General features: G+C 40.9%; 1 protein-coding gene across 1 annotated transcript in view; it reads right to left on the reverse strand.

Moving 5' to 3' along the window:
* EPG5 (ectopic P-granules 5 autophagy tethering factor) overlaps positions 1-12,324 on the reverse strand; it is a 57,656-nt gene continuing 45,332 nt past the window's right edge. The window contains exons 36-44 of the mRNA XM_075078224.1: positions 12,111-12,286; positions 11,187-11,372; positions 8,648-8,857; positions 8,362-8,506; positions 5,884-6,126; positions 4,843-5,062; positions 3,147-3,362; positions 2,063-2,177; positions 1-766 (exon numbers count right to left, since the gene is read on the reverse strand). Coding sequence (XP_074934325.1) covers positions 584-766; positions 2,063-2,177; positions 3,147-3,362; positions 4,843-5,062; positions 5,884-6,126; positions 8,362-8,506; positions 8,648-8,857; positions 11,187-11,372; positions 12,111-12,286 — 1,694 coding nt within the window. The 3' untranslated portion in view covers positions 1-583. The remainder of the gene's footprint in view (positions 767-2,062; positions 2,178-3,146; positions 3,363-4,842; positions 5,063-5,883; positions 6,127-8,361; positions 8,507-8,647; positions 8,858-11,186; positions 11,373-12,110; positions 12,287-12,324) is intronic.

Here is a 12,324-nt window from a genome sequence, read left to right on the forward strand (position 1 = left end):
TTCTTTAGTTCAAATCTTAGTTTGTATTTACAGAAGTGGGAGAAGATTGTAGACATGCTTCTCAACTACAGATTTCTGTGGGAGAGCAATAAAAGGTCAAAATTTAAGTGAGTATCTTTCCAAATACAGTGATTTCACAAGTCTCCAAATGCACAAGATTTAGAGGTATCATGGTTAAGAAAGTCAAAACATCTTTTATATACAATCCTCCACTCACTTTCAACTGGCCTGAATGATGACACACTGGACATTAAAAAAGGCACATAGAAAAAGCTGAAGATGCTAAAGGAAAAGCATTGCTATATAACAATTTGTACATTTATCCCCAGGTATCCTCTCGTATGTGCACCACACAAAGGAAGATACTAATGCGTTTTCGGTCAACAAAAAGAAGCAATTCCACAGGCCTACAAATCAAGAGAAAGAAAACAAAGAGAAGAAAACTTGCCAGTGTGCAGTTCCCATTCACACTTCTGACTTAATTAAAGGGAACTCTGAAGGTAAGAATTACTTGTGCAATAACAGCATTACATGTAAACCAGAGTAACTGACATTGCACGATGGTTCTGAGAGCTCCGTGCCACTACCGTATGCTGTCCAAATAATGCACTTCTGGGTACAGGGTGTTAACAAGGAAAGCCAAGAGATTATTGACATCTCGAAGACAATGCTCTGGATGCTTGATGAACTGAGAAGCCTTGGAGAGCTGCTCTTGATAATCCATATATTGTTTGCTTGATGCCATAGATTCAAGAACAGTCAGTGCCTATAGATACAAGGGAAAAATTCTGTTAGGTGTGTGTACTTTGGTCCGTAACAAACCAGTTCATGAGCCACCATATTCAGAACTCCACTAGAAGATCCTTATTTACTTGAGATCCTGGAGTATTTAGAATAAAACATTTGTAAGATACCGTCACTTAATAGTGATTCAAGTCATCTCATACTTTTCAAGCTGTTCCTTCCCAGAGATCAACACAACAACTGCTCTACCAAGGCTTGCTAGGATTCTCTAATGCAAATATTGTCAAGACATTTACTTCGTGAGCTCAAGACATGGTTTCAAGGAAACTACACCAAACTACAAACCGCAACACACTTAACTATTTACTTCAGGTTTTTCTTATGAGCATCTTTGACTTCCAAAGAAGTATTATTTTGCTCCTATTAATAACATTACAAAGACAACATCAAGTTAGAAATTACACATAAAAGAAACTATGGTGGCAGTACCAGCCAGGGAAAATGGTGGAAATATGCCTGAACAAGTTTCAATAATTTCTTAGAGAAGAGAAACAAGTTATAACAACAACTAAGCCACTTTGCTGTTGTTTCTAATCAAGTTCTCCCTCCTCTTCTCGTGCACTTACTGAAACAATAACACTGTCAGTGCATGTGCTAAAGAAGGAACGTTTGTTTGTCATAGGGCTTTTAAGCCCTGATCTCACATCAACAAATGTTAGTGTGGATCTAGGCCTGCTTTATCATTGAAAAGCAGGACAATCACAACAGCATTGGTTTTTCCTGTTTGTTTTAAATTCCTTCTGCCTGCTACGCTCCGAAGTTTCTGAACTCAGGGTTTACAGACCTAAGTTCACCTTCACCTTTCCAGCGCATAAGATTAGAAACTGAAGCCTTCATATGAATACAGAATGCTGTATAAACAGTTTTACCTAGGATCACTTTAAGTTAGGGCTCAGACACACAGAGTTCTGCTGAACACAGAGTTCAGCAAACTCACATCATCACCTGGCCTATGCTGCACCTGGCCTTGTCCCTGGCAAATTCCAAGATGGTGTTTTGGTGTATAGCAAAACAGTGCACAAGTTTGTGAGAAGGTAAATGAGAGCAACAAGCTACTTCTGAAAATCAGAATTTAGAGCCAGGTGTAAAGCAGTAGCAAAATAAGATTGAGGGCATTCAGCACCAAATAAAATGAACAAGTTTAGAGTAGGATTTAGCTTGAAGCAATGCTTGTAGTGACTCGTATGAAGTTCAGCCCACAAACTGAGCAAGCATGCCAAGAGGGCATGTCAAGAAGGCAGCAATTGGCACAGTCTACCTGCTGGGCCTTCTGGGATAGCTTTGGCTCTGATCCTGCTTTCAGGTGGACTTGATTCTCTGTAGGAATCTGCACCAAGAGGAAGGCAGACAAACTGCGGGCCACAACCCGAAACCTGGCATAGGGAAAAGCACAGAGAGAAGGTGGTATCAAACTTGCAGTCCTCAACAGCAGATAAACTAGAAGTTCTATCCCATGAGATCTCTCGCATGAGGAACACAGTAAAGGCTTTACAGGACCTTTTTCAATGCATTTGAAAAAAAGAAGTCACTTTAATATATATGTAATAGTATATCATACATACTTGAGGATAATACCATACAGACAAAACGTTACATCTGTTCTAAGCTGAGCTGCAGCCTTGAGGCCAAGTATGAAATACTCCTCCATTTCACAGCCTCTGAAACATCCACATCAGCCAAATCAAGAGATGAGTTGAAAGAGACTAAGATTTCAGAACAATTTTAACAGGTTCATTCTCAGGTTGGCTTTATAAATGTACAGTTATGTTTAGGTACTGTGTTAAATTGGTGCTCCATAAACATTTATGTATTTCTTTCTGGCATTCTTTCCCCAGTAAACTTCATTTTATTACCTAACAACCAAACCTTGTGTCTCTCTTTAGAAAGTAAAGTGAATTAGCTAGCAAGCACATATTTCTTTGAGCTTCTTGTAACATTTTTAACACCTTGAGGTTAAGATGGAAAAGGCAACCTGCATGTGGTCATACAAAATTCTTGTGAGGTGAACTGGAACAGTCTTCTACAGACCAGGTAAAAGTATTTTCTTCTAACAAACAGTCTTCCTACAAACTTCCCTGGAGATGGACATTAAGTCAGAATCACAACTGCATTTCTCTCCTTTTCCACCACAGACCTTGCAGAAGTTCACATTCACTTCCTAAGCAGATTAAAATACTCGCTAAACTTTTTCTGTGACAGGCCCGAACAAATTTATTGCTCTGGGGACAGCGTCGATTCAGAACATCTTTTGACATTGCACTGTGCAGTCTGGATCCAGGCTGCAGCTTTTAACATGACAACTCATATTAAATCAACTGATTCACTGTACCTTCAACCCTTACCTGGGTGACAAAGGAGACCTCCTGCCTAGCCCAATAGCACCCAGTATTCCAGAATTCAGTCTCTCCTCAGCCAGCTGACTCTGCCTGCCCTGGATTGACAGCAGTGTCCGAATGACAGATTCAGTCAGAATGGGATTATCTTGGTGTATCTGGATCAAGGATAACTGCATGGCTTTATGCCACCAGAGAAACAGCTTTGCCTCCTCCTTTGCTGAGCTTTAGGTAAGGTTTGAAGAATAAAAATGAAACAAAATATAAACGGGGGAAAAAAGTCAGATGCATAGGTTAAGAAGTTTCTATCTCTCCCCATCAGGCCCATGAAGAATTCAGACTGTTAATTAACAACAGCTAATCTTACTCTATGAGCACAGCATAACTCTACCACCCCACCAGTTACTATACTGCTGTAACTACTATTGTTATGGATTTGGCGCAGACATCAGCTAGCAGGTTTTAAGGGCCTGTAAGAGGACACAGAACAATAGTTCCTTTTAAGCTTTACAACTGAGAATAAATGATATTGTAGCCGTAAGTGAATTTAAACTTGTCTAAGATGTGGTATAAAAGGCATGAAGCTGTATCTGTACTCTTTTTTTCCCCTTTACTTACCAATAAAACACTTTAGGAAGCACTAGCTGTTGTTTCCACAACAATTTAGACTTTTAATACGAACGTTGAAGTTTTTTGTTGAGCAAAGCACAAAGTGAAGTTCCCCCTATGATATTTTTAATCTTTCCCCAAACAGTTTGCAGTTTAAGTAAACAAGCTCAGATTTTCCACATAAAGCATCAGCACGAGTTTCCTGCATCAGACTATCCCCACATTTACTCCGCCCACTCACTTCCCATCCCAGGCACACTCAGCCTTGATGTTTAGAGTAAGGTTTAATTTACTGTGCATAGTGGCTTTGCTGTCTCCTTCCCACTTTGGCAATCAAACTACTACGGTACCTACAAAAGTCAAAGTATTCTTTGAATTTCAGGAAACAGTGGGAATGTACATTTTCCCAAAATGTTCTTTCACAGCAAATATGAACATTATCAACATTACTATGGAAAAATATTCACCACATTTGCTATACTTGCTCTAAATACAGCAGTTACATACTTCAAGTACAAAGTAGTATCATTTTAACCCAACGCTACCCCTCCTTTCCCACCAGAACCTCTTTATCTAATAAGTTGTTTTACAGCAATAGAGGCCACTAACTCTGGGCACCCCACCAGATCCACTGGGTTCAGATTTGGTTCAGAGCTGCTGACAGTCCCCACTGAGCAGCGTTGAACACCAGGTCTCTAAGGAATGTCAGTCTGAGTATTTAACACATAACTCACCCCACCTAGTGGACATTCTGGAAAGTGGAACCTACAGTGATTTAGGGTTTGCTTAAAGTAATTTTAACTGAGCACAAACCCAGGCTGCCATTGAAATCAAGCTTCTCCGACTGAAAACGGACCAAACTGCACCAGAAGTGTTCATATAAATAGAACTCATTCTTCTCTTTAACCACAACAACTATTACTGTTGGCACTGGGGTTGGGCAGAGTCAGTAAACAGTGGATATAGAAGGATCGGTCATGTCATCCAGCAGCCTGGTGAGATTAACCTAATCAACCTGGACACCTAATTATACCAGCTATACAACTATAGCCTTATTTAAAAGCCAAGGCATATTCAGAAACCTTGAGATTCGTACCTTGGGCACACTTGCTCCAGCCATTTGCTGATGGTTATCAGGATCTTCATATCATTGCTAACAGTTCGGTCAATGTTTAGACATTGCAGCAGGTAGACATACAGAGTCAAGTAGCTTCCTAAAGACAGGCACTCCTGCAGGAATTCTTCCATGGTTAGCTCAGGAACTTGGAGCGAGGCGAGTACAGGGCCCCAGCCTAAATCCCGGTGGTGAGGACAATCTATAAAGAAAGCAAGAGGGCAGAACAAAGAGTGTGTGAGAGAGCAGTGCTTAGTAAAACCTAAGAACTAGAAGTACCTCACTGTGTTCCTATAAGTTACAGAATTTGGGCTGGTTTAGTTGTTTTCCAGGTAATTGGTTTGTCATTCAACTCTGATGGAGAGGAAAGGAAACCTCTGCTATCATAGGGCACCTCCTTGAGGTAAAGGCGAGATATTTTCCCAGCATTTAATCAGGATTAAGTTTGCAAATTTTATCAATGGAATTCTAAATATTTCCTTCAGGTGTCCTGAAATCTGACCACACAGAATGTGGAAGAAACCAAAATGGAGTTCCACAAGGATTATGTACACAGAAAGAAAAAAAACAAACCCACACCATGGAATTTCAGAGTTGTACCAATCAAGAGGGGTTTTTTTCCTTAGATTAGCCTACAGAACACTAGAGGAAGGGACAAATATCTGTTTTGCTCTCTTGGTATGATTCTGTTTTTTTTTAAAAAAGTCGTCCTCTGTAGCTGGAAAAATGGCAACCATTACACAAAGCAAATTAGTTTTCACAGACAAAGGTACAGTTCTTAAGAAAATACATAATTAGAGCAGCTGAAAAGCCCAAACCACAATGGTCTCACTCTTCTACATCTAGTTACTACGACACACATATTTGTGACAGTTGGGGGCCATCACGTACAAAGAAAGGAGCTCTGATTATGGAAATCAGATTAAAACCCCGTTCCAGTACTGGGCAGCGTGATTCAAGACAATTTGTTTTTAATGGGCATCTAAGACTGATCAAAGTTTTTGAGAAAAACAGTGGTCCTACCGCCACTGAAGTAAGCAGTGATACAGGCTTCTGTTGTCTCTGCCATGTGTCGGACGGAGGCCAGGCTCTGACACGCTGCTGTGAGAAGGGGCATTGCTAGCAACCCATGCATTTTGCTGTCAATCCACTTCTGTAAGCTCCCCTGTAGCAACTCAGCTGCTGTAACACTAGAATTGTTCATCATCATCAGAATTTCTGTAAAGAGACTGCTGAGGGCCATATGACGTGTTTGCAGGTCCATATCTGAAAGTCAGAAATAAGAAAACCATTTCACTAAATAGACACTAGAACCCAAATTTAACTTCACCACCAAACACTTCCCGTAGATACTGGGAAAAGCCTCTCGCTCAGTACAGACCTCAATTCCTTGCCTGCACTCACAAAACTGCAGTAAGACACCCATTCCTCGCAGTCTCTTCCCTTGATGAGATAGTTCATCATTCATTAAACAGAGAGACAGCTTATAAGACTGCACAGCAGGGTACACCGGAGCCCATCTTTCACCTAGGGTCTTTTACCATGACTACAGTGCAAATAAATTGAATGATAAAGTATGTTTATAGTCTCGAAGAAAACTTGGGTATTAAAACACAGTTTGAAGTACAGCTCAGAGTGAAACAACCAAGATTTTAGATGATTCAATTTGAAATATGATCGCGATGAGCCCTGAAATGTTGCAACCCCCTCATGCATTTCCAGGATTCTAGATTTCCTCCTAATCCAAGCATTCAGCCCCAGAATAATTTTTTGAAACGATCTCTTGGCATTGCCTGAGCATGTTATCATGGTCCGCCTCCAACAGTACCCTTGAAGCACCGATGTTTTCTCTGCTTGGCTCTCAGAAGTCTAACTACAGAGTAGACCTTTGCAGTTGATGAAAAAAGCCACCATTGTTATAAAAGAAAATTTTAAGCAAAATCGGGCATTGTAGAAGGTAAAAATTCAACTGGTTATGAAGAAAAGTTGTGCACAAAGAGGGATTAATCACTGGAAAAACGTCACCCAAAGAGACTGAGACCTCCACACTTGCAGGTATTTGGAAGCTTACCTGGTAAGGCCCTGAGCAACCTCATTTAAGTTTGAAGCTAGCCCTGGTTTTGAGGGGGAGGTTGGACTACAGGCCTCCAGAGGTCCCTTTCAAACTAAGCTATTCTGCTTGTATCATCTACCCATGAAGGGAAGGGGTGGAGAGCAAACCCAGAAGTCATCTGTCACAGCACAGCTCTTCAGTAAGGTAAAAATCTTACCAGAGACCAAATGAGAACGACAGTGCCAGGTTAACTGACCCACCTATGGCCACAACTAGTTTTACATTCAAGTCCCACTTAACAGGCTCCAGATCACTCACAAGCACCCACCAGATTCGCTGGGATAAGTCCTGGCACAGTGCAGATGTGAGAAGTCCAGCCTTCTCCTCTCCAGATGTTGTCAATAGAAGGCGCTGCCCTGGAAGCTCTTCCAAAAACCACCAGCCGCCTCCTCCAAACCTCACAGAGAAGCTAAATATCATACACACATCCCCTTACTGCCACTCTGCATCAGTGATCCTCCTGCACTCAGCCTGCTTGAGCAACACGGAGCATTCTCTCTTCCAGCCCTTTAACACATACAAGTGTGCACAGGGGTACATGAAACAGAGCTGCTCCTCTTACTGCGGAGCTCTTGTCTCCTCCAAAATTTCTCAGCTACAAGGAGTGTCAGCAGCAACAGGCAAGCCTTCACTTCTCTTCTAGTCACAAAGTTTTACTGGCTATGGGTCTGTCCTACAGAGGTTCCCCAAATAGCAATACAAGTACAGAGAGACACTTATCACTCTCACAGGTTTTCAGACAATTTCTGTTCACTCTTGCTGGCACACCTGTGTACGTCATGGACAGAAAGAGACACGACTCCTGACAAGTATTTCTGTGTAGTACGGTGAGACAACTGATTCCACCTGAAGTTTTAGTTTGACAGGGGAAGCTCGGGATGATACTAGTACTAAAACTGAGATCAATATAAATGCTATGGACACACCATACCACTAGTGCACATCAGTATAAATCCCCCTACTTCAAAACAGTCAGTTTTCCCAACGGCACAACAGTTTAGAACCCGATCCCTCAGGACCAAGAGGGTATATTTGTGTCATCCTTCCTTTTAAAAAAGATGATAATTACAAATAAAATTTTAAAATATTTTTAAAACCTAGAAACTAGACAAGCTTCTCTATATTGGTCAGTTTTACTCACAAGATAACCCCTGTTTTTTCTGTTGGTTCTGCTAGTCTTGACAGCACTACAGGGTAACATTCTTATTTTTGTTTTGTGCTAATATACCAGCTATATATACATCATCAAAGCAACACGCCCTGCTGCCCACAAGTAAGACACTGTAGTAACGCAAGTAATTACATAGTCACAGATGTTCAACAATCCACGCAGTTGAATAAAAGATCTTAACAGCTTTAAAGTAATTTGCCACTTCTTTAACACAAACCTGGAGGATTAAAGATGATTACATCATCAAGCAACTTGCACATTTCTTGTTCCAAAACTTCAAGAGTAATATTTCCAGTTTGTTCTAAGGTGCTGAGAAATTGAACCACCTGGCGAATATATGCTTGGCACTTCAGTGTTGCGTCCTATTAATCAAAATTAAAATCAATTAGAAAAAAAAAAACAAAACATGCCTGGAACTCTTTCCACACTCCATAATATACAAAAGCAGAACATTGCGAACAACAAGAACAGCTCAGAGACACTGCAAAACCAGTTTGACTTACTAGGTGGATGTGACTATCCGAAGATGCACCAAAGCCTGCTGAGATTTTCAGGAGCTTCACTATCAGCTCCGCTGCAGCATCCTTAGCAAGGACAACAGAGGGAGGGTAGTGACTGTTGCAGTAGCTGATGATGTTCTGATAAGATGAAATGCCCACAAGCTGCCAAGGAAGGGAGCTGGTCTGTCCAATAAGATTCGCGAGTGGCAATTCCTGAAAGTTTAAAAGAAATCAGTCTAAGCTCCACCTGCTTTGCCTTTTCAAATTAATATTCACAGTACTTAATACTGGAAGGAAGCCCAGACTCCAAAATCTGAAGGAGACGGAGCAGAAACCCCACAGAAATAGATGGCCACTGGGAGTCTGGCTGAAAAGCAACTGCTCATTCAGGCAGCAAGCCGACACGTGTACATCATCACATGTACATCATGTACAGCATTCGTGTTACAGTACTCAGCCCACTCCAGCAGCTCTAACCAAGCACAAAAGTCAGTGAGAGACATCACATGTTTACATGTCAAATTTTAAAGACAGACAGAAAGAAATGGAGACCCTACAAAGTAGAGTCAGTAGAGGTTTAAAAAAAGGCATTAAAAATTATTTTTAAAAAATTCATCTAAGTTCACAGTAAAACCAGAGGCAGAGGCTGGGTTCCTCAGTTGTTATGGAATGAACAAATACTGGAATTGCACTGATGGCCAACAGAACCTGAAGACTTTAAGGATCCAGAACTAACCCAAATTAGACTACATCAAAAGAATGTGACACTGGTACACCAAGGACTTCTCAAGTTGCTCATGCACTGGAACATAGGGCTGAGAAAGTTTGAGATTTAGGTCAAGGTGTCACCGGAGCATTCTGGGAGGTAAAAAATGAGTGACAGCCTGTCAGTTTAACACATTGCTGGAGGCTAGGAGGGAGTTCCTGAGGCTGACTCATGCAATGTACAAACAGATATCTTTTGAAGCTTGAGAGGCTCCTGATAAGGAAATGCATTCAGGTCAAACCATGTGAACTCTGGTAATTTTCCTAAACTGGAATATAGCGTTGATCAAAGGCTGCTGGTGACATCCTGACACAGCATCTCACAGTGCCTCAGAGGAAATGGAAAACAGAAGACACTGCAAGTGGGATAAAGCTTGCAGATGTGAAATGAGACTTCTTGAAGATTACCCAGCCCCTCTGGAAGTGTCTGCCAGAAGCAACGGACTGAATCAGACTGTGCTAGGTCTACCTACACAAGGCTCTCAGTAAAAGCAGGGTTTAGAAAGTTCATCCTAACATTCAGTGTTTCCCTTCCTTATTCCTTCAAGATGTCGTTACATCATTGTGACTTGTCATCACATCATATGGAGTTTGGAGGGGAACATTTTATGGTAGGAAATAAATGTTTGCCAAAGCATTTCTGAGTAAGGACTGAACAGCACTTACTTGTAACTCCTGAGAAAACATGTTCAAGCAGACAAATAAGTATTTTCTGTTTAGACAGCTATGAAAAAAATCTACCGTCAGATCAAGTGCTGCTCCTAACCTCACACTAATCCCGTTGCTGAGTTGTGCTTAACACAGCCAACTTGAAGTGTGACCACAACTGAAGATTAAGTTGGAAAACACTACAGACATGCACAGTAAGAGACAGAGCCAGGCATAAGCTTTTCATAAATGAATGATTCTTACCATCCCTCCACACATTCATGTTTGCCACTCAGAAAAAGAAGCAAGACACAGCAGAGATTTACGTGACCAGCCGAGACAGAATAAATGTGACTCAGCGAGCCTCCTGATCCCTCTCACAGCACCACAGGTGCCACAAGCACGAATGCTCAGCCAATGCTGCTCCTGCGCTCGTGGCAGACCGCCTGAATCAAAGGGGGCTCGTGCTAGACATCCTTTTCACTTAGGCTGTCAGAAAAAACTTCACCTTAAGTTATATTATATATTGCATATATACACATAAATATGAGAATGTATATTTATGCATATGTATTATATGTGCATATGTAAATTCTTGATAATACTACTTCTACTTTGCACATGCTTGTAACTAAGGCTCTCCAAAACCAGGGAAGAAAAGGAAAGAGGCATTTTAGTTAAAGGTTGGCCTAAGAGACAAGATAGGTATACTATGCAGCATCCCATACTTAACTATGGAAAAAATGGCACAGTAGTTTTAAGTAACAACTTTTTTTTTTTAAACACTAATAAAACTAACATATATATTTGTTCTTTCTAAAATCCAGAGAGTGATTTTGTAACTCCAGGAAACCATCTGTATTCATTTGCCTACTCTTTACAACGCTTCTGAATGACAGCACCTCCAGAGCTTCTTGAAACGAACAGCAGCTCTTCTTTTCTCACAGAAGTTATACAAAACGCCTCACATATGGACTTTGTCTTGGCCATCTCTGGAATGCTGTTTGGGGTATTTTACCTAGGCACTTCTGAGATAATCATTCTGCAAGTCAGAAAGTCATCACAGCCTGTGTCCTTAGTAGCAAAGGATTTTTCTGCTGCTAACACAGGTATAAACTTCAAAAATTACCTCTGTGCCTGCAAGTTGTTCCTCCTTTGCCAGCATGACCATCATATACAGCAAACAGACAATCATTTTGTGAGTCTGAGGATGAGGGTTGGGGTTCCAGGCATCAGAGAGGACACTAACCCAGTTTACTTCACAAAAAACGTAACCCAAGAACAAGAAACAACTCTTGGGGCTGCCCCTTTCAATCTAGGAAGGAGAAAGTTAAAAAAAAAAGAAAAAGACAGGTACATAAAACAATGTAAGATATAAATACTTCCATACTTTTCAACTCCTTAGCCAACCATAAATCCACAGCAGCATTTTAGGTCAGCAGAGGAGTAGAGACATTGCTTCTCCATCATTTTGCCTCCCACCAGAAGAGTTGCACATATAACTTTCCAAGCCTCTCAACCAACCAGTACAGAATACCAAGCTACTGCAAACCAAAAGAGAAATAACCTATTACGAACTCTTAGCTGCATGATTGGATCCATTTCTCTTCATTGTAAGAGAAGCTAAGGCACTCTGAGCTTGTTTCGAACTGCATGAAGAACACATCCCAAACAGATAAGCAATAAATCTGGAGCATTTCCACACCTATCTGCAGGTTTACTGTGTCTCAGGCAACTTGGAAGTGAGAACAATGTGGCAATAGTAAAATACATTAACTCTAACTAAATATGTTCTAAATATATATGTAATAAACGAGACATTCAGAAAGAGCAATGACAGATTGCAAACACTGCCAGCTTTACAGCTCCCCACAACTTCGTAGAAGACTCAAAAGCACTCCTTCACAAAAATCATCAATCACAGAATGAGCAGCTCTGAATACTACAACAAACTTTAAAAGCTTACTTGCTAAAGAACTGCCTCTAGCTCTCCAGCTATTTTCAAGGGCAACACTGATTATGAACTTAATTCAACAGATGCCAATGTACTCACTTTAAAGAACTCTTCCATAAGCAACTGGTCTGGATGCAGTTCCTTCCATGGAAGCCTTCTGAACTCAGTATGGAAAGTATAGAGAATAAACTCAGGCATTTTGGGGGATGTGCAACATACACTGTAGCACATTAGGTGTAACCAGAGCGCCCCATGGTGGCTTGGCAACAGCTTATCTAGATTCAAAGGATATAGTGGAATTAACAACAGAAAA

The sequence above is a fragment of the Phalacrocorax aristotelis genome, chromosome Z (genome assembly GCF_949628215.1).
Source record: "Phalacrocorax aristotelis chromosome Z, bGulAri2.1, whole genome shotgun sequence".
NCBI lineage: Eukaryota > Metazoa > Chordata > Aves > Suliformes > Phalacrocoracidae > Phalacrocorax > Phalacrocorax aristotelis.